Source organism: Medicago sativa, chromosome 3, assembly GCF_051527215.1.
Source record: "Medicago sativa cultivar Bolivia chromosome 3, Bolivia_mono, whole genome shotgun sequence".
NCBI classification, from domain to species: Eukaryota; Viridiplantae; Streptophyta; class Magnoliopsida; order Fabales; family Fabaceae; genus Medicago; species Medicago sativa.
In genome coordinates, this window is record NC_140751.1 from 22835782 (window position 1) to 22858490 (window position 22709).

The 22709-nt window shown below is 37.1% G+C and overlaps 1 protein-coding gene and 1 pseudogene across 2 annotated transcripts; one reads left to right on the forward strand and one right to left on the reverse strand.

Annotated features, from left to right (window-relative positions):
• Positions 1-445: 445 nt before the first annotated feature.
• On the reverse strand, positions 446-16914 carry LOC146936437 (putative disease resistance RPP13-like protein 1; annotated as a pseudogene).
• Positions 16767-22127, forward strand: LOC146936438 (iron-sulfur cluster assembly SufBD family protein ABCI9-like). 2 transcript variants are annotated; one of them, XM_085751273.1, is made up of 8 exons: positions 16767-17210; positions 17739-17852; positions 18095-18207; positions 18442-18534; positions 19392-19458; positions 19552-19669; positions 20250-20306; positions 21649-22127. In XM_085751273.1, exons 7-8 carry the CDS (start codon positions 20259-20261, stop codon positions 21865-21867), a joined length of 267 nt encoding a protein of 88 aa, XP_085607399.1. In that variant the 5' UTR covers positions 16767-17210; positions 17739-17852; positions 18095-18207; positions 18442-18534; positions 19392-19458; positions 19552-19669; positions 20250-20258; the 3' UTR covers positions 21868-22127. The 2 variants fall into 2 exon arrangements, with proteins under 2 accessions (XP_085607399.1, XP_085607398.1); XM_085751272.1 differs by lacking the exons at positions 16767-17210; positions 17739-17852; positions 18095-18207; ... (1 more) ...; positions 19392-19458; positions 19552-19669 and adding an exon at positions 19977-20165.
• The last annotated feature ends 582 nt before the right edge of the window (positions 22128-22709 follow it).

Genomic DNA, 22709 nt, shown 5'->3' on the forward strand with positions numbered 1-22709 from the left:
TGTCTTTTCTCGTTTATTTTCAACAATCGATGAAACAAGTAAAAAGAATTAAGTGAAGAGTAAAATTGAAAAAAAAATGTCGTAGTAAACTTAGCTTAATTGGTATGGATAATACATGATTTATACAGGGTCGGGCCTTTAATCCCGGACACCTCACTTCTCCACATTTAAAACGTGTGAGCTCAGGCTACTAGGCTACTTGAACAAAAAAATTATTGAAAAGAAAAAAACAAGATTTTTTTATATAAGGCAAAAAGTATTATATAGAAAATTCAATCCAACCCAAAAAGAGTTGCAGTAAAAAAATATGCAGGGAAGATCATTTCGAAGGAACATCAAATTTCGTACAGGGCGCAGGCTACAAAATATATGAATAAATTCTTCCTAACTGGTGACAGAATAAAAAGGTTCCTAAAACAGGAGTGAATAAATTCTTCCTAACTAGTTAAATAGGCAGCAACCGCTCGTTCAACAAGGTGTTAACAATATCATCGTCACCTCCAATACTCACTTTGGAAAGAGCAGCCAAGTGTTGGAGACCCCATTCAGTTACAGGCATTGTTATTCATACTGATACAATATAAATTGAACGTGGTTTTGGAGGTAGGAAGGCTCCTTCACAAAATGGTAACTTATGTTCATCTGAAAGATCATAAAGAGATAAATGTTCAAGAGCAGCGAGGAGTGTCCATCTGTTGAGGCAGTGCCTTACAACGACTGATTGAAAGTGATTGGATGATTGAGGAGCGAGGGAGAGATCGTTCATATAAAAAAAATGAACTCTTGACTCCGACAACCATAAATATGAATACTTTGGAGTACATGGAAACCATCCAATGGGAAGGCGGTAAGTCCTTGACAACTATTCCATAACTCCAATTTCACAAGTGATGTGTAACGGCTCCATGAATTCTGACACAGATGAATAACAAGTGACTGTAATGAAATAGGAAGACCATCAGCTGGAAATGTAGCAAGAGAAGGAATATCTTTGAGTTTCAAGTGTTTTAGACAATTGTTGTTTATTATCATTTTGGGAAAAGACAGTAGTGTACAGAAGCACCATATTCTTACATCATGTAGCAAACACCGAGAATCATTCTGAAGTATCGACCACTGAGTTCGTTCAGTATCCCTAGGAGAACCCATAATAAATATTTGTTTGATTGAGGAGAGCCAATGAAGATTTGTTGATGTAGGCAAGAGATGATGGCAACCATTTATTTCAATTTCTTGTATGGAAGAAGGTGGCTAGGCAAATGTCCCTTCAATTCAGTACATTGGTTTAGCCATAAGTTTTAAATTGAGGAAAAGGAAATTTATCACCTTCAAATGGAAGCCAAAATTCTAGACGTTCAGGGATGGAAATGATTGGAATGAAGAACTAGTATTTCCTCCTCTCTGGACATAATAAAACTCTGAACCAATTGTCTCTAACATTGCCATGCCACTAATCAATAGCTACTTGAGAGAAGGTAGTTGCCCTAATGGTGGAAGCAATATGCAATATTTACAATTATTGATGTGCAGGGACAGGTATTAGAAAATAAAGAATCTCTCAATCAACTCGGGAAGCTTGTCCCACCATACAATCGAATGCTCAGTTTCTTCAAGCTTACTGATGGTCTCAATGCATCTAGCACATCTTTTTCAGTATGTTCACACCATTGTAGCACCAACTCCTCAATTTGTTCCTTTCTCTTTAGATTGGCATCATATGCCTCCATAGCATCAATGGCATTATGTAGGTTCTTGATGATAAGTTTCCCATGCAGGTGTGGGAATTTTCTAAGCCTGTTGATACCTAACCCGATGTGCTGCTTTCCCACTACAAAAAAGGTATGAGTTTGAAGACTTTCCAGCCCAGTAATTTCCATTGGCATCTCCTTTATGTCAAGGTGACGTAAACTAATCAACTTTCCAATATGAACGAGCAATTCAGTGAGATTATTACAATAAGATAAAAGCATGGTTTGCAAATTGTGAAAGTTACATGTTGTTTCATGCAAACTTTTGATTTCGGTGTGCGAGACATCTAGATAGCACAATTGCACCAAACTACCAAATGAATCTGGTAGCATGGTGATGTTTGTATAGTTTGATAATGATAACACACGCAACCTTCTAAGTGATGGTAGTAAATCATAAACCACCATTCTAGACAAGTACTTTTTCCGCGTCCAAGTTCCAGTAGGTAGAAAGCTTCGCAAGCATTTGAAATCATAGAAAACGTCAAACTTTTTCAAAATGTCATATTCTTCTTCGTTATATGAAAAATAGCGTACATTTTATGAGATTTTATCACATTCAAGTTTGCAACAACCTTTTCCTGATACTAATGTAGCTAAATCGTTGACAAGGTCATGCATGATAAATTGATGTTTTCCATATTGCTGAATTAAGGATCTTGATAACAATTCAAGAAAGTAATCATCACCTAGTTCCTCTGCTGCATTTTCACCTTGAGAATATTCGAGGAAACCTTCTGCCATCCACAACAAAACCAACTGCTATCAAAATATAATCCTTTGGAAAAATTGAACAATAGGCAAAACATCTTTTCAAATGAGAGGGAAGATCTTGATAACTCAAAAACAAAGCAGGAAGTATATTATCATTTGGTAGGTTCCATATATCACTGTTCAAGATTGCAGTCCACTCTTTTCTATCTACCTTTGAACGTAGAAGTCATCCGAGTGTTTTAGCAGCTATTGGCAACCCTCCACAATTTCTTGCGATCTTCCTACCAATTACTTCTAGGTATGTATGCTTGTTTTCATGAAAGTTGACAATTTCAAAAGCATGCTTTGAGAGTAAAGACCAACATTCTTCATCAGAGAGAGGGTCTAATTTGTAGATAGGAAATGTGTGTGCAACATCTGCAACCTTTTCTTCGCAAGTTGTTATGATCAATCTGCTTCTAGTTTTTCCATTAATGAAGGGACTTATTAGCTCATCCCAATCATTATAACTCTGATTCCACATATCATCCAACACAAACAGAAATCTCTTCTCCCTCAAGTTTTTCTTTAATTCAACTCGAAGGAAATCATGATTATTGCTTTCCCAAGATCTTGAAGTGATAGATTCAAGAAGAGTTTTGGTTACTCTCAGAATATCAATATCATTGTAAAGAAGTTGAGCAAGGGATGTTTTTCCAACACCTCCCATGCCCAAAATTGCGACAACACCTATATTATTGCAAGTGTCTCTTTGTGATAACAACATATTCATTAGTTTTTGTTTATCATCAGTCCTACCAACTATAAAAGATTCATTTACTAAAGAACTTGAAGGCGTTCTACAAGAAACTCTCCCACTCACAGTTTGCAAACCGAGGATGTCGAGGATGTCTCTCTGCTTAGCAAAAACTTGAGGCTGTTGGAACAAAATGTGTTTAACAATGAACCTTAAAGAGTTTTGATGATAACAAGGTATTAAAAATTGTAAATTGGACTAGCTAATATTTGTTCAAGTGTACAGGACCATAATTATAAAGTTACATCATCATTGGTTCTGAATGAGCAAATAAAGAGCAAAAGAAAATGAAGCTTAGATGATTCTGAAGGCAAAGCGCTCCTGAAGTCAAGCTGCTCCTGAAGAAATAGCACTCCTGAAGTAAGCTGCTCCTGAAGAATAGTGCTTCTGAAGACAAGAGGTCCAGAAGCCACATCATCAGAAGCTGCGTCATCAGAAGCTGCAGAAGTCATATCATCAGAAGCCGCATCATCAGAAGCTGCCTCATCAGAAGCCATTTCACCAGAAGCTGAATATCAACTGGATTTGCAAAGAATCAAGAATTGAAGAATTATCAATGCAAAAGCTGTCTATTGGATTCGAAAACACAAACAAAGGATTAGTGGAGTTTGCAACGGTCATTTCAAAGGTGTTTGAAGGTGTGTGTTTGCAATTTGGACGAAAGCGTTGACATTGTACTTTGTACGAATTGTACAACCACGTTCTCCACTACTCTGTTTTGTGTCTGCGCTTCAAGACAAGAAAACAGCTCCAGAATACGGTCTCGCCTGCATACATGTTCCTTTGGATAAGGAATGGTTTTCAAATTTGTTCTTCATAGGACAACAACCAAATCAGGCAAAAGATCATTGGTGAAAGATCAAGCTTCAACAACGACTCTTTGGTGTGCTGGCAATTTCACAACGTCTCTTTCACATCTCTATATAAAGGAGTGAAGACCTAGAGAATTGGTAATGCAAGAACACTGAACGAAAGACTCACAAAGATTTTCACAAGTACCAAACCTCTGCTGAAATTGTTCTGCATTCACTTAGAATTTCTGTGTCTCAAAGTCATATCTTAGAAATTCTTAAGTCCATTGAGTCTGTATCTGATTTGTATTGTGAGCACCTCTGATTGTATATCAAGTGTTCAACCTTAAACAATTTTCTGTGTAATTTTGTTTAGTTAGGAAGTCTCTTGCAATTGTGCTTGAGCAGGAAGTCTCTTGATTGTGTTCTTGAGCAAAGGAAGTCTCTTGCTTGTGTGCTTGAGCATTGGAAGTCTCTTGCTTGTGTGCTTGAGCATTTGTAATCAGATATTACTCATAGTGAAATCTCCTTGGAAGTGCAAGGGGGACTGGACTACTTCCGGATTGTGGAAGGAACCAGTATAATTGCTTTGTGTCGTTCTTCTTCTCTCTCTCTCTGTTTTATTCCGCTGCATTTAGATTCTGATTATCACTTCAGAAGCTGTCTCGCTTAGCTTCTGATCAGTGTGTTCAGTTTTTAGGAGAAACGAAGAATTTTTCTAAAACACAATTCAACCCCCCTTCTTGTGTTTTTCTCACCTTCAATTGGTATCTAGAGCCTTGGTCTGTTGTGTAACACTTAACCGTGCAACAGTCAAAGATCTGAGAAAAACATGTCTATTCCTCCTGCTAATGGCTCTGGTTCTAGTGATACTAGCTATAAACATGTCTCACATGATTATAGTGATAGTAAGAAAACCAGTGTTGGAAAAGTTCCAAAGTTCAATGGAGATGCTGAAGAGTTCTCTTGGTGGAAGACCAACTTTTACAGTTACATCATGAGCCTGGATGAAGAATTATGGGATATTCTGGAAGATGGTGTTGGTGACGTCCTTGATGAAGAAGGAGCTGCTGTGGATAGAAAGAAACATACTCCAGAACTGAGGAAACTTTACAAGAAGCATCATATTATCAGAGGAGCTCTTGTCACTGCCATACCCAAAGCAGAATACATGAAGATGAGTGACAAATCCACTGCTAAAGCTATGTTTGCTTCTCTCTGTTCAAATTATGAAGGGAGCAAGAAGGTCAAAGAAGCAAAGGCTCTCCTGCTTGTACATCAGTATGAGTTATTCAAGATGAAGGATGATGAAACTATTGAGGAGATGTACTCAAGGTTTCAAACCTTAGTTTCTGGGCTACAGATTCTAAAGAAGAGCTATGTTGCTTCTGATCATGTAAGCAAGATTCTCAGAAGCTTACCTGCCAGATGGAGACCGAAGGTGACTGCCATTGAGGAAGCTAAAGATTTAAACACTTTAAGTGTCGAAGATCTTGTTAGTTCTCTCAAAGTTCATGAGTTAAGTCTTAATGAACATGAGTCTACTAAGAAGAATAAATCAATAGCTCTTCCATCCAAAGGCAAGTCATCAAAAGCTCTCAGAGTGGTTGAATCTGAAGAGGAAGAACAGTCAAGTTCGGATTCTGAACCAGATGCTGCTGAAATGGCCATGCTCTCAAACAGACTTCAATATCTGGCCAAGAAGAACAGAAAGTTTCTCGCCAAAAGGGGTAACTCCAGAAGCTCAAAGAAAGAAGATCAGAAGGGATGCTTCAACTGTAAGAAGCCTGGACACTTCATTGCTGAATGCCCTGACCTTCAAAGAGAAAAGTCAAAGGACAAATCAAAGAGGTCTACATTCAAACCAAGCAAATTCAAGAAGCAGATTAAGCAGAGTTTAATGGCAACCTGGGATGATTTGGGTAGTGAATCTGGATCTGATAAAGAGGAAGCTGATGAAGATGCAAAGGTAGCTGTTGGGTTGGTAGCAACAGCAACTTCAGAAGCTGGATCAGATTCAGACTCAGAAGATGAAAATGAGGTATATTCCAAAATTCCCAGAGATGAACTTGTTGAGTCACTTAAAGAACTTCTTACACATTTTGAAGTAAGAACCAATGAGTTGAAGGATTTAAAAGAAAAATATGCTGATTTGGTACAACAGCAAAAATCAACTCTATTGGATCTGAAAGCTTCTGAACAAGGACTCAGGGGCTTTGACTTCATGTGTAAAACATATGAAGATCAGCTCAGGTTCTTATGTCAGAAGCTACAAGAAAAGTGTAATGAAAAACCTTTAAGTAACCATGAAATTGCTCTTGAAGATTTTATTATATCTGGCATTGACAGAAGCAGAGTGGCTTCTATGATTTATAGCATTTACAAGAACAATGGCAGAGGAATTGGTTTTCCAGAAGTGAAACTGGAGAAAACCAATCTAAAGTCTTGTTGTGAATGCATCAAGGAAGGTCTGAAAACATTCTTTGTACCAGAAGGGGCTGAGTTGGAAACTGTTGTTCAATCAGAACCTGAAGCTTCTAGTTCTAAGGCTAAGATTATTTCAAAGCCAAAGAACTCTAAGTCAAAGGCTATGATCAAATCTGATTCCAAGACTTCAAAGGTTAGGATCCTGAAAAGATCAGAACCTATTCCTCAGAGTCTGGTGAAACCAAAATCTGGGGTTCTGAAGTCTAAGTTTCAGAAGAAGACAGTTACTGCTTCTGAAATACCAAAACCTAAGGTGATGGTTAATCAGAAGCAACCCAACTCACAGCACAAGGTACAAGAAGTGAAGAGTAAAGCCTTAAGTACTAACCTTCCAGGACCCATAGAACAATGGGTACCTAAAACTAAAAATGTCAATGATGCAGGTATGTCTAAGAGCAGTGCCAAAGCAAAGATCATGGTACCTAGACAGCGGTTGCTCAAGACACATGACAGGAGACAAGTCCATGTTCCTCAGCCTAACAATGAAAGAGGGAGGAAATGTGAAATTTGGAGGCAACCAGTCAGGCAGGATCATAGGTACAGGAACTATTGGTAATTCCTCTACCTCAATTAATAATGTATGGTTGGTAGATGGTCTTGAACATAACCTTTTGAGCATTAGTCAATTTTGTGATAATGGTTATGATGTGCTTTTTGAAAAACCCAACTGTACAGTAATCAACAAGGAAGACAAATCCATTGTGTTCAAGGGAAAGAGAGTTGACAATGTCTATAAAATCAATTTTTCTGAACTGGCTGATCAGAAGGTGGTTTGCCTACTATCAGTGAATGATAAGAAATGGATGTGGCACAGAAGGTTGGGACATGCTAACTGGAGGTTAATCTCTAAGCTTAGTAAGTTACAACTTGTGAAAGGGCTACCAGACATTGACTATCATTCAGATGCACTCTGTGGTGCATGTCAGAGAGGGAAAATTGTGAAATCATCTTTTAAATCCAAAGACATTGTTTCAACCTCAAGACCGTTAGAATTACTCCATATTGATTTATTTGGACCAGTAAGTACTGCATCCTTATATGGAAGTAGATATGGATTAGTCATTGTTGATGATTACAGCAGATGGACTTGGGTGAAATTCATAAAGAGTAAAGATGTTGCGTGTGATGTATTCAGTAGCTTCTGCACTCAAATTCAATCTGAAAAAGAATCAAAAATTTTGAAAGTCAGAAGTGATCATGGTGGAGAATTTGAAAATGAGCCATTTGAAGCTTTTTGTGAAAAACATGGAATTTTCCATGAATTCTCTTCTCCTAGAACACCACAACAAAATGGGGTTGTAGAGAGAAAGAATAGAACTTTACAAGAAATGGCCAGAACCATGATTCATGAAAACAATTTACCAAAACATTTTTGGGCAGAAGCAGTGAATACAGCATGCTATGTTCAAAACAGGATCTATATTAGACCTATTTTGGAGAAAACAGCATATGAACTCTTTAAAGGAAGAAAACCCAATATCTCTTACTTTCATCAATTTGGATGTACATGTTACATTCTGAACAACAAGCTCTACCTAAAGAAATTTGATGCCAAGGCCCAAAGAGGAATCTTTTTAGGTTACTCTGAAAGGTCAAAGGCATACAGAGTGTATAATTCAGAGACACTCTGTGTTGAAGAATCTATGCATGTTAAATTTGATGACAAGGAGCTTGAAGATAAAACTTCAAAGCAAGGTGAAAGTTTTGCAGAGATACAGGTTCCTGAAGTTACTCCAGAACCTGATCAGATAGCTGAATCTGAAGATAGTCCAGAAGCTGAACCCACATCAGAAGCGCAAGATGAAACTGCTTCTGATGAAGCACAAGATGGCTCACATCAAGAAGATCCTCCCAGAAACACATTCAAACACAAGTCTTCACATCCTGAGGAGCTAATCATTGGAAACAAAGATAGTCCAAGAAGAACAAGATCACATTTCAGACAAGAAGAGTCAATGATTGGACTAATCTCAATGATTGAACCTACAACAGTTGATGAAGCACTTTCAGATGATGGATGGATCCTAGCTATGCAAGAAGAGTTGAATCAATTTCAAAGAAATGATGTGTGGGATCTGGTACCCAAACCTCAGCACAAGAACATTATTGGAACAAAATGGGTATTCAGAAACAAGCTGAATGAGCAAGGTGAAGTAACAAGAAACAAAGCCAGACTTGTTGCACAAGGGTATAGTCAACAAGAAGGCATTGATTACACTGAAACGTTTGCTCCAGTTGCAAGATTGGAAGCAATCAGGTTACTTCTTTCCTATGCAGTTAATCATGGCATAATATTATATCAAATGGATGTCAAGAGTGCATTTCTAAATGGTGTCATAGAAGAAGAAGTGTATGTCAAGCAACCTCCTGGATTTGAGGATATTAAATATCCTGACCATGTTTTTAAATTGAAGAAATCACTATATGGCTTGAAACAAGCTCCCAGAGCTTGGTATGATAGACTAAGTAATTTCTTAATCAAAAATGATTTTAAGAGAGGACAGGTTGACACTACACTCTTCAGAAGGACCCTTGGGAAAGATATTCTTGTTGTGCAAATATATGTTGATGATATAATATTTGGTTCTACTAATGCATCTCTTTGCAAGGAATTTTCTGAGTTAATGCAGGATGAATTTGAAATGAGCATGATGGGAGAGCTGAAGTTCTTCCTGGGCATTCAAATCAATCAATGCAAAGATGGAGTCTATGTTCATCAATCAAAGTACACAAAGGAGCTTCTGAAGAAGTTCAAACTTGAAGATTGTAAAGTGATGAACACTCCAATGCACCCTACGTGCAACTTGAGCAAAGAAGATGATGGAGCTAAAGTAGATCAGAAGCTGTATAGAGGTATGATTGGTTCTTTGTTATACCTCACTGCATCTAGGCCAGATATTTTATTCAGTGTATGCTTGTGTGCAAGATTCCAATCAGATCCTAGAGAATCTCATATGACTGCTGTCAAGAGAATCTTCAGGTATTTGAAAGGAACAACTAATCTTGGACTCCTTTATAGGAAATCCTTAGATTATAAGCTAATTGGATTCTGTGATGCTGATTATGCTGGTGATAGGATTGAAAGAAAGTCAACCAGTGGCAATTGTCAATTTCTGGGTGATAATCTTATATCCTGGGCTAGCAAAAGACAAACAACTATTGCTATGTCTACAGCAGAAGCAGAATACATTTCAGCTGCAAGTTGTTGTACACAACTACTTTGGATGAAACATCAGTTGGAAGATTATCAGATAACTGCTAACAGTATTCCCATTTATTGTGATAATACTGCTGCTATTTGTTTGTCTAAAAATCCAATTTTGCATTCAAGAGCGAAGCACATTGAAATCAAACACCATTTTATCAGAGATTATGTTCAAAAAGGAATTTTAGATATACAATTCATTGATACTGAAAATCAATGGGCTGATATATTTACTAAGCCTTTAACTGTTGAAAGATTTGATTTTATAAAGAAAAATTTGAACATGCACTTTGTATCTGATTAAATGCTTGCTTGCTCCTGAATAGGATTTTAGGTTCTGAAGTTAGTTCAGAAGCAGTAGTCCATCAGAAGCTCTTTATTGAGGTTCTGAGGAAAACTCGCTTCTGATGATGACGTCAGCATCTGAAGTCCAGAAGCTGGATTTGTTGCTTCTGAATAGTTGAATTAGTGGAAACGTTGGAAGTTACCTTTTAAAAAGTAACTTCTGGCCCACTAACTTGGTAGTTACTCTGTGAACTTCTTACGTGGCCTGTATGTGTTGGTGTATAACTAAAAGGGCAATGATGATTTAAAAGCTTTGAAAGTACTTTTCACGCGCCCCCAATTTTGTCATTAATGTTATGTTTGTTTGTCTCTTTTGAATTGCAATCGTTTTACTTTTAACACTTTGTCAATTCACACACTACTCACTCACAACAAACACATTTGCTCTCAAACCTCTTGCGAAGTAAGCGCATTCTCTCAACCTTAGAACCCTAAAATCTTCATCTTCTTCAAATCTTCGTCAATCATCAAATGGCATCATCAAGCTCAAAAGTTTCAGAATCTACATCAAACAAGCAAAGCGTATCAGAATCTGGGTCCATCTACAAAGAAAAGACTATGGATATTCCATGGGAATCCTTAATAGTTCAAATAGAGTCACCGGTGGATTTTACTTCACTCAAGAAGTACGAAGTAAACATGGAAGGATTGATAGAGACACAGGAGCTGTCTGAGTATTTCAGGATGCTAAATGGGCCAACATATGTGAACTTGGTCAAGGACTTTTGGTTAAAAGCTGAAGTGTACAATGAAAAGCCTGCAAAAGTCGTAAGCAAACAAGCTGGGTCAAAGAAAGGGAAAATGGTCATGGATATGAATCCTACATCTTTTGACAGCTTAGAAATAAGGTCTGAAGTGATGGGCATTCCTATAACCATCACTGAAGAAGTTATAGCTAAAGCTTGTAAAAGGCATGCAGAGGGAAGATTCCAAGAAATAGTCAGGAAGGAAGATGTCCTGCTACAAGGTTACTTCAACACTCTTTTGGGTGGGAAGAAAGATGCAAAGCCTTCTGAAATGGAGATTCACAACAGGATGTTGGTGAAATTCAGTAATGATTGCTTCTTTCAAAGAGCAGGAGGATCTGACCAACCCAACAATCAACAGAAGCTAGCAATCTACTTCATGGCTATTTTGGAAAAGATAAACTTCCCAAGATATGTAATGGATCATCTCTGCTGGGCCATAAACGAAAGCATTACAAGAGGAAGAAAACAAGTACCCTATGGAAGATTGCTGTCTGAAATCTTTCATCAAGGAAGGGTGCTGGAGTTCTTAAAAAGGACAAGGAATGCTTCTGATAGTTGTTTCGAAGTCTCTACTGCTGAAAGGACTATCAGTAGCAGGAGCTTATGCTCTATGAAGTTCATCAAAGAAGCCCCTAAAGATGAAAAATGGTTAGAGATGACAACTGCTGAAACTGAGATAATCAGGGACTTTCCTCACATCTTTAAGGAAAGTGACTCTGATTTCCTAGTTCAATCAGTAGCTGAGTACGTCTTGGAGGAAGCTGCTCATGCTAAAGGGAAAGGCAAGAAGGCCAAGGCAGTTGCTGTGTCAGAAGCTGCTGCTTCTGATGCACCTAAAGGGAAGAGGACCAGAACTAGTTCTGAATCAGAAGCTGCTCCTACTAAAGGAAAGAAGGCCAGAACTAGTACTGAGTCAGAAGCTGCTAAACCTGTTTCTATCAAGGAAAAAGGAAAGATGCAGAAGGTTGGTGCTGCTTCTATTCCACAGAAGAGGAGAAAAGGTAAGGCAGACTTGGTAATCACTCAAGAGCAGCTGGATGAAGCTCTTGAAGAAATAGAGAAAGAGGAGGCTGATCCCAAGCTGAAGAAGAAGAAGGCTCCCCTTCAACTTGTGAGTCCTATGGTTGAGATGACTCGAATAAGGAAAAGGATGGCAGATGAACGTGCTGCTGATCTTATATCAGAAAGAAAGGATCAAAAAGCTCAATACATTCATCAAAGAGATGAAAAGCTCAAGGCTTTGGGATTGGAGGACTGTGATAGGTTCTACAAAGATAAACTGGCTGAAGTAAGAGCCATTGCTGGTAAACCTACTGAAGACAATGAGGAAGACAATATGATGCTCGTCTTTGAAAATGCTCCAGAAGAGGGAACTTCAGAAGCAGTTTCTCAATCTGCTGATCCACAGAAGATCACTTCTGAAGCTGACCCTGCAGATCAGGTAATCCAGATTCCAGTCACCTCTATCCCCACTTCACCCTCTTCACCATCAGCACCTGAACAAATAGAAGACACTTCTGTCTTAGACAATCTTGCTCTCCACTACTCAGGTGAATTACCCATAGACAAAACTTCAGAAAAGGCCTCTGAAACAACTCCAGAAGCAGCTGCTTCTGAAAACGTTGTTTCAGAAAACCCCCATCAACAAACACCTGAACCACATAAACCCACAACACCCCCTCAATCACCAATAGCTACCATTGACCCCCAACTCAACACTCAAACATCAGCTTCACCAAAACAACCACCAACTGAAACTGAGTTTCAACCTTTACCTGAACACTCTCCAGAACCAACTCCCATGGATGTTGACATCTCTCTAGTCAATGTTCAAGCCTCAACCTCCACCACACACATTGATTCTGACCAGCCTTCATCTTCAAACACACAAACACACTTTACCATTCCAGTTCCTAACCCTGTTCAAGATTTGGAAATCAATGATTCTGATCTTGAAATCCTTGAACAACCACCCTCAAACATCCTGGAATCTGGATATATTAATTCTGAGCTTCTCACAATCTTGAGTCAGATGCATAATCTGGTGGATCAAAGAAGGACAATTGATCTCACAGGTGCATATGAAGACTCCTGGGCATCTCTTCAAAACCGGGCAGCTGGGGTTATTGAAGAAATCAAGGCCAAATGCATCAGAGTCAAGCAAGCATCAGTCAGAAGGGTAATGGAGCATGTGAATCAGAGTCTTAGAGTAAGAAGCTCTACACTGCTCCTGGCAAACCAGCCTTTCTTCTTTGAAACGGATTACTTGACCAGAGAAGCAAGGCTGTGTAAGCTTCTGAAGAAACAGATGGCACAGCAGCAGCAAGAAGCTAGAGAAAGGGAACAAGCTCTTCTTCAGAGGCAACAACAACTTGAAGAACTGTTGAAGAAGAAGATTGAAGAAATGGAAGAGATGAAGAAACAACAACAAACCAACCCTTAGTTGCACACCCTTGTGTTTTTCTTTGTTTGTTGTCTGTTTTAAAATTTCTTAGTCCTTGCTTCTGAAACCATCTTGTCTTATTTCTCTTGCTTCTGAATGCTTACTGATTCTGACTGTTTAGCTGCTTCTGACAATTGAATATACATGTTCATATATTTTGCTCTGATTTATTTAGTTCATTGCTTAGTATACTCTCTCATGTTTGAGTTTTTCTCATATCTCTTTGTCTTTTATGCCTATATATTTCAATTTTTTTTGATAATGACAAAAGGGGGAGTATATGTGACAAGTATTTAAAGGCTCTGAGCCCCATTAATGGCATTTGAAATTTTTGGAAACCTTCTATCATTTTTTTTACCTTATTGGTATAAGCTATGAACGAACGAAGGAGTATCAAAATTCAAGTAAAGTTAATTGAACCATTCTTCTTATCTATAAGTTAATTCTTTCAATGATTCAATTTTGCTTTTAAGCTCTGATAATATTATTGCGCGAAAAATGAATTTAATTAACCTGGATAGAACTTAGGGGGAGCTTACAAACCTCACCTTAAAGACTATCAGACTCAGGGGGAGTTTGAGCTTACAAACCTCAGATTCTGAGCTTACAAACCTCAGAACCCCAAAGTCAACTTGTTAATTAGATTAACAACAATTGATCAATTTTAAATACTTTTGTTTGTCATCATCAAAAAGGGGGAGATTGTTGGAACAAAATGTGTTTAACAATGAACCTTAAAGAGTTTTGATGATAACAAGGTATTAAAAATTGTAAATTGGACTAGCTAATATTTGTTCAAGTGTACAGGACCATAATTATAAAGTTACATCATCATTGGTTCTGAATGAGCAAATAAAGAGCAAAAGAAAATGAAGCTTAGATGATTCTGAAGGCAAAGCGCTCCTGAAGTCAAGCTGCTCCTGAAGAAATAGCACTCCTGAAGTAAGCTGCTCCTGAAGAATAGTGCTTCTGAAGACAAGAGGTCCAGAAGCCACATCATCAGAAGCTGCGTCATCAGAAGCTGCAGAAGTCATATCATCAGAAGCCGCATCATCAGAAGCTGCCTCATCAGAAGCCATTTCACCAGAAGCTGAATATCAACTGGATTTGCAAAGAATCAAGAATTGAAGAATTATCAATGCAAAAGCTGTCTATTGGATTCGAAAACACAAACAAAGGATTAGTGGAGTTTGCAACGGTCATTTCAAAGGTGTTTGAAGGTGTGTGTTTGCAATTTGGACGAAAGCGTTGACATTGTACTTTGTACGAATTGTACAACCACGTTCTCCACTACTCTGTTTTGTGTCTGCGCTTCAAGACAAGAAAACAGCTCCAGAATACGGTCTCGCCTGCATACATGTTCCTTTGGATAAGGAATGGTTTTCAAATTTGTTCTTCATAGGACAACAACCAAATCAGGCAAAAGATCATTGGTGAAAGATCAAGCTTCAACAACGACTCTTTGGTGTGCTGGCAATTTCACAACGTCTCTTTCACATCTCTATATAAAGGAGTGAAGACCTAGAGAATTGGTAATGCAAGAACACTGAACGAAAGACTCACAAAGATTTTCACAAGTACCAAACCTCTGCTGAAATTGTTCTGCATTCACTTAGAATTTCTGTGTCTCAAAGTCATATCTTAGAAATTCTTAAGTCCATTGAGTCTGTATCTGATTTGTATTGTGAGCACCTCTGATTGTATATCAAGTGTTCAACCTTAAACAATTTTCTGTGTAATTTTGTTTAGTTAGGAAGTCTCTTGCAATTGTGCTTGAGCAGGAAGTCTCTTGATTGTGTTCTTGAGCAAAGGAAGTCTCTTGCTTGTGTGCTTGAGCATTGGAAGTCTCTTGCTTGTGTGCTTGAGCATTTGTAATCAGATATTACTCATAGTGAAATCTCCTTGGAAGTGCAAGGGGGACTGGACTACTTCCGGATTGTGGAAGGAACCAGTATAATTGCTTTGTGTCGTTCTTCTTCTCTCTCTCTCTGTTTTATTCCGCTGCATTTAGATTCTGATTATCACTTCAGAAGCTGTCTCGCTTAGCTTCTGATCAGTGTGTTCAGTTTTTAGGAGAAACGAAGAATTTTTCTAAAACACAATTCAACCCCCCTTCTTGTGTTTTTCTCACCTTCAGAGGCCTTTCGCACATGATCTTCATTTGGGAATTCATCTCTTTATAGAAACTTTTAAAAGGAGACGAAAGAAAGTTTTGCATCTGATTAGTGATAATTTCAGCTTGTGTATTCTCCATCTTGCATCGCAAGGAATCATAACTGATTTGGTTAAGCAAATCCTCGGCATCCAAGATTGCATCTTTCAACTCATCAAGCCATTGTTTGACAACAAGATTGTTGATTTGTTTAACCTCTGCATCATCCAACACAGCCTGAAGGGCCAGCAGTGTTGTTTCTAATTGTCTCATGAGTGTTACATTCAACTCTTTGTTGTTGATATAAACTTGAAACTCTTTTGAAGCTAGTTTGTCCATTAAGGTTTGAACAGAAGAAAAGAGAAATGCTCCTCCAACCAATGCTACTGCCAACTTTAACAAGTAGGTAAGTTAGCTTGGAGATCTATCAGAATTCATAAAAGTTGGAATATGTGTTTTATTCTAAGCCATTATATGTCTACTTTTCTCAAAAAATAAAATAAAAGAAGGTATAAAATTAATATCACGAACATAAAATTATAAATTTTTAGTCATGTCCACTTTTGTGGACTTTACTTCTAGTACATATACAATTAACTTTATGAATAAAATACTCTTTTGGTTTTTATTATAAGAAAACAAAATAATAATATATTCATTAAATAAGTGATACATAAATGATATCTGAACACAAAAACAAAGACACAAATTCGACATCAGGGGCAATTTTATAATTTCCGTCCAAGTTTAATGGCATAATTGAGATTCCAATTGAAAATGAAGGGTATTTTTGTTAATTTCTTCCTCTCTTTCTTCCCTCTATCTGAACAGCCACCATCAACCACCATCCCCCTGCCACCCTCCCACCATCATCGTCCATCATCGCCGCCGCCAGATTTCAGTTCAGATACCCACCTTCGTCCTTGGCACCATGATTTTCGTCCTCTCCACTGTCGTTTTCGTCCTCGCCACCAATCACCGTTCAGATCTGTAAACATCTCTGTTCATCATCTCCACCTACAACAACCGTCTGTCCTCTACGACCACCACGGATGAAACTCACAGATCCTCCGTCAAAGAACAGATCTAAGGGGTCGCGCGACAGCACGGTGAGAGAGATAGAGACACTACAAGAAATTTGGAATTTTGCGACACTTACTTTGCGACTGTTATTGCAACGGTTAGCCTTAAGGGTCGCAGGTTTTATACTTTTTTTTCACGTGCGCTTCACAATATACCTTTTGTCCAAATATCTTTTTTTTTTTTTTTTTTTTTTGAAGGAAAGGCAACCATTTTGTCCAAATATCTATCACTCCTGCTTTTCCATTTTCATTCTCCCTCCCACAACTCCAAAACCCTAAAACCAAATGTTATTCACTTTCCTCCAAATTGAAACCTAAATCTCACACACAATCTCACTTTCCCCAAATTGAAACCTTAATCTCTACCACCAATCGCTCAATCGAAGCATCCCCAAAATTCATTTTCTAATTTCATTTAAACTCATTCGGTTCCTTTTTCCAATTCAGATCCTTCTCATTCGGTTCACTATCGTTTTCAAGCTCATTCGGTACTGTTCCTTCTCATACAACCCATTCTGTTCCTTTTTCCATTTAAGTTAGGTTTTCATTCGCTGGGTTCTTATACGACCGCTGGGTTTTCATTCGTTGGGTTCCCACAATCTCGACCTCGACCACTGGGTTCTCGTTTTCATTCGCTGGGTTTCCAATTTCACAGATTTTCATCCGCTGGGTTCTCACTCTCACTCATAGATTTTCAAGTAAGTATCATCATCTACTTAATTTTTTGTATAATTGTTGTTGTGGTTTTTTTTTTATTCAATTTTTGTTCATTGTTAAGGATTTGGGAAATGAAGAGTAAATTGGAACTGTTGATGATGATTAATAAATTGGATTCGAAGTTCAAACTTGAAATTTTTCATACTTAGAATTAAGTTCATAGTTTAAAATTTGGGATTTAGATTCTCTATTGTTCAAAAGTGATGGTTTTTAAACAAACATGTAATTCGGGACTATGGATGATTAATACATCAGATTCAAAATATTTATTTGAAATGTGGGTTGGTTCAGGTTAAGTTCATTGTTTAAAGATTTGGGATTTTGGTTCTTAAGTAGCTGAAATATGTGGGCAAAGTTCAGAATTCAGATTTCGTTTATTCTTAAAGATTTCGATATTTGATTCTATGTAGTTAAAAAATGAAAATATTTACCCCATCAAGCTATTCATAACTTTTGATCGACTAATAAACTAGATTCCGAATTCAAAACTGAAATTGGGCATTATTTAGTTGAAGATCCTTGATTTACTGGGCATGATTTGTGAGTGTGGCATCCTTGAAAGATTGGTATACAAGAACAAGAACCAACATCGCCGCTGTTCCTATTTCCAGCATCTTATGAAGGTACGCACTGTAGTCTAGTTTCTCTGAAATCAGTTTTCAATTTCAATGATGTAAAATTACTTAATTTTGGAAATTTTTGTGAGAGTTTTTTTCCTTTTTTTTACTCCTTTAGTTCTTATTTTACAAATAATTGAACTTGTGTGGAAATTGAAATGGGAAATTTGTGTTTACAATTGCATTTACATGCATGTAATGCGTCTATATAAGTCAGTATGGGTTTTGTATGGTCTGGCAATTATTAGGTGAGGAGGAATTTAAGGCTTCTGCAATTGGCAAACTTGGAGGAGCTTGTAAGATCATGCTTCTCTGTTATCAAAGAGAATAGACCAAAACAGAAGATTCATCTTTTAGAGAGGTAGGTTTATGTTATTTCTTTTTCTTTTTTTTGGAGTTTTCCTAATTATATGTGCGGAGGTTTAATTTCGATATTAAACGAAGATAACTGAGGAGGTGACATAATTGTGTGTATAAAACATGTAGAGTGTCTTTTTCTGTTCATATTTCATGCATAATGCATTTCATCTCTTACCACTGCAACACCCCTTAATGACTGATTCGTGTACAAAAATTCTTGTTTCATTTAATGCAGGGGATTGCACAAAGAAATGCAAGAAATCGGAAAAGGCAAAAAAACCCTCATGTACTAGGAACTAAGTCGTTTGCGAGGAAAAGAGATGAGTTGGTATGGTTTTTTGGTTATAAGTTCTTTTTGGTTCTGGTTTTGTTCTTTAGCTTACAGATCTATTTCCTAAAGAAAGCAATAACTTGAACAATCCTTTAGGGTCTGTTTAGTTTTTTTTTATTTTTATTTGAGAGGAGGTGAGGAGAAGGGAGGAAACTCAAATCCCTCCTAATCTAATTTTAGCTCTCCTCCAATCCTCAAATTTTTTCGATCTCGACTCAGCGAAGTTTAAGTATATTTTCTTTATTTTGTCTTTTGTTTCATTAGCTTCTACCATGGAATTTTTAGACAACTTATGTTTGGTGGTTTGATGAACTATGCGTTTGGACTTTATCTCAGTGCACAACTTATGTTAAACAGATTTACTTTGTACTTGCATAATCTTAATGAAGATTTAGTTTATTGGCAAGATTATTTGCACCACAGTATATTAAGTGCATTTTTTGAATGATCTCAGGCTTTCCTGAATTGTTATCTGTCACCACAATTATGACGAGCTATATTTTGAAACTTCAGTTCCAAAGATTTGTTAGAGAAATCACGAAGGATTTCAAAACAGATCTCCGATTTTAGAGTAGCATTGTTTCTGCTCTTCAAGAAGCCAGTGTAGCTTATCTTGTTGGTTTTTTTAAGATAATAATATATGTTGTATTCATGTGAACTGCTAAGATATTTATCAGTTATTACTGTGCCTAAGGTTATCAGTTATGCAGGTTAAGCTATTAGTCTATTGTGACAATGCTATTAGTCTATTATTGTATACTAGGAACTAAGTCTTTTGATTGATTATATATCCAATTGAACAAGTAATTACCATATGTGCTTACTTGTAGGTAATTATTATTTGTGTATTGCAGGCCGATATCTGATGTCTCTTGTGATCTTAGTATCAAAATAGGAGTTTCATGCTTTGCAGTTCACAAGGTAACAAGAAAAGCTTCCTTTCTTATATGTTATTGCATATTCAGCAGTGTTCTTTGAAAAATAAAACTCATAATTTATTATTGATTATTGCAGCTATTTAAATTGAATTTTCCATGTCTAGCATATGCAACCATTCAACTAGGTTTGTGTATTACAGGCCGATATCTGATGTCTCTAGTTATCTTAGCATCGAAATAGGGCACTTCACAAGGTAAAAAGAGAAGCTTCCTTTCTTATATGTTATTGCATATTCAGATGTTAGCAGTGTTCTTTGAAAAATAAAACTCACAATTTACACACACACACACACACACACACACACACACACACACACATATATATATATATGTGTGTGTGTGTGTGTATGTAAATTGCACAAGTAGTTATTGTATGTTCTTGCTTGTAGGAAATAAGAGAGAGACGAAAATATAGTAGGGGTGATATGTATGATGCTACTAGAAATCATATTGTCATTGGAATAAACTCAAACTGCTTCATGTAATGGATTCTCATTCTTAATTTTCACAAACTGCTATTTTATTGTACTTTGAGAATACTTTGATATTTTATTGCACCAGGAAAAAAGAAGAAATGAAAGAAAGGAGGAAAAAATTAACAGTTTAAATTCAACTAAACTCTGATATTTTGTGCAGTTGAGGCTGCCTATTGAAAAATCGTTAGTCCTATAATCCAGGCAGTCCAATCTTGTGAGATTCATAATTTTATGGATCAGTTAATAATTGAGCATCCCAGTCTTTCGAGTATAATTAACTTTTAATAATGTTTCGCAGTGTGATTCCATGCTTATTGGTGATAGTGCTGCTGCCAATACCTATCCTTACATTCAGGTAACATTTTTTTCTTCCTGTTTTGCGTTCAACTTTAGTTGATAATTTCATATTTACATTGTGTTAGTGATTTTCATCGTTACTCATTAATGCTTTTAGTTAATACTTATGGTATATTGATTGATAAGATTTCTAAATATGTAGGCTGTATTTGTGCATACTTCATAGACACTTTGTGTATATTTTCTAAGATTGGAGTTTCTATATGAATTTCATGTGTTATGTTTTATAGTTACATGTTTTGTTGTATCTTCTTACCTATGTCATTGTATTTGCATGTCGCGTTGTATTTGTGGTTTCTAGTTGAAAGGGGAGACAGATATACAGGTTTGAACATTTACTTGACCAATTTGAAGTTATGGAAGAATCCTCACAGTAATATTGATATAGAAAGTTAATCTTGAATGTGTTTGATAAATTAACAAAACAAGTTTAACTAAAATAGTTCGAGTCATTTAACCCTGATTATATTAAGTTCCAAATCATACAGATGTTCATGCCTTGTATCAAGCATAACATGGAATCCTAGAGAATTCCTTAACTGTGTATGAGGCGAGATGGGGGTGTGTTTATGTTTTGGTTGCGGTATCAGATGCAGAACCTGTTCTGCTAATTCTATTTTTGGCTGGTTGGGAGTTTCTGCTATGGGCCGGCCGTGTTTTGGTGCCTGTGTGATTTCTAGGTGCCTGTGTGTTTGTTTTCTAGGATTTTTATGTTTGCTGGACTGATTTTCCAGGCTGGTGTGTTGTTTCCTGCCATCAGTTTTTGGTTTGTTTGTTTTGGCCTCTTTGTATTTCCTCGCCGTTTTGCACTTCTGGTGCGTAGGTATTAATGAATATGCTGTTTCAAAAAAAACTGTTGTGGTCAATTATATAGCTATGATTTAAGCACTATATGGTTATGTTGCATAAAATCAGTACTTTTTCAACTAATACACGTGGTCTAGATCAAATTAATGGTGGAAGAACACTAGAAATTGTTGGTGTATCCTGCAACTATTTGATGTTAGGTTTTGGTCCTGATTTACATGACCCCATTTTCTATATTGATTGAACACAACTTTGGTGTGTGTATACATATAGCTTGAAGAAGCGTGTCTTTTATCTTGTTTACAGGAGGCTAAAACTCTTACAATGTTTGGTTGAGACAAAAAATAGTTCATTGTTGATATGGATTTAGCTCTTTGTTTATTTGATAGCATTATTGTGCACAGTTTCCATACCCAAGTTAACTCCTACTACTTCCTATTTGTTTCCTTCTTATTTTCACCCTTTTTTCTATTCTGTAATGTCAAGAAACTTGCCTCAAGACTTCTGCTCATGAAATTGCAATTGTTTTCTAGGTGAAAAATCCAACAGCAAGAATTGAGCATGAGGCTAGTACGTCGAAAATTGGTGAAGATCAATTATTTTACTTTCAAGAGAGAGGAATAGACTATGAAAAAGCAATGGCTGCTATGATCTCTGGATTTTTCCGCGATGTCTTCAACAAGCTTCCCGATGAATTTAGCTCCGAGGTGAACCAACTCATGAGCTTGAAGCTTGATGGGTCAGTCGGATAAACAGCTTGTTAGGCATCATTATTTTGAATTAGCTCAAGCCATTGGTTCTTAAAATTATGGACGTTTTCAGAGGTAGTGTGCCTGGAAAGATGTGTACATAATGTATATGATCTGTATAATTTTGTCTGAAACATATATAGATTTTGTCTGGAACCATGCCGCAAAGAATCCATGAAACATCAAGTTTCAAACCTCAATGTATGATCTCTATTATTGTTATAATAAGAGTCTCACATTTGATGAGATAACGTCTGACAATATATTTCGAGTATAATTAAACTGATTTATTTATTTGTTTAAAATAAATTCAACAACTGTGACAGTTCCAAACTGCTGCAATGGGATTTTAAAAATATTTTTCATCAATTGCGACTGTTTTGAACTGTCGCAATACCCATTGCGGCTGTTGCAGCGGCTGTTTCGTGAACTGTCGCAAAATGCTGTTGCGACCCCAACATCCCTAACAGTTCAAGAACAGTCGCAGATGTGAATTTGCGACCCTTAGAACAGTCGCAATCCGTCGTTTTCGCAAAATGCATTTTTTCTTGTAGTGAGAGAGAAAGATAAATCGTCAGTGAAATCAGGAGTGATGTCAAAAAATGGTCGCCGATGAGTGACGCCGAATAATGGTCGCCGGCGGTGGTGTGAACTGAGAAGAAGGTGGAGGGGTGAAAAGACGGCGGTCAATGGATGAAGAGAGAGGAGCCGTGGTGGGAGATGAGTGAAAAAGAAAGCAGTGGGGGAGGGAGAGAAGAGAGAAAGAAGGAAAAATTGTAAAAGAAAAAAATAATAATGTATAAATACTGTATTGTGTTTGATATGTTGTGTTCATTTATCATTGC

Bases quoted from the DNA above. Each gene is read 5' to 3' on its own strand.
- LOC146936438 (XM_085751273.1), top strand. From the start codon at position 20,259: ATGCTTATTGGTGATAGTGCTGCTGCCAATACCTATCCTTACATTCAG. The intron at 20,307-21,648 runs GTAACATTTTTT...ATTGTTTTCTAG, and splicing joins ATACCTATCCTTACATTCAG to GTGAAAAATCCAACAGCAAG.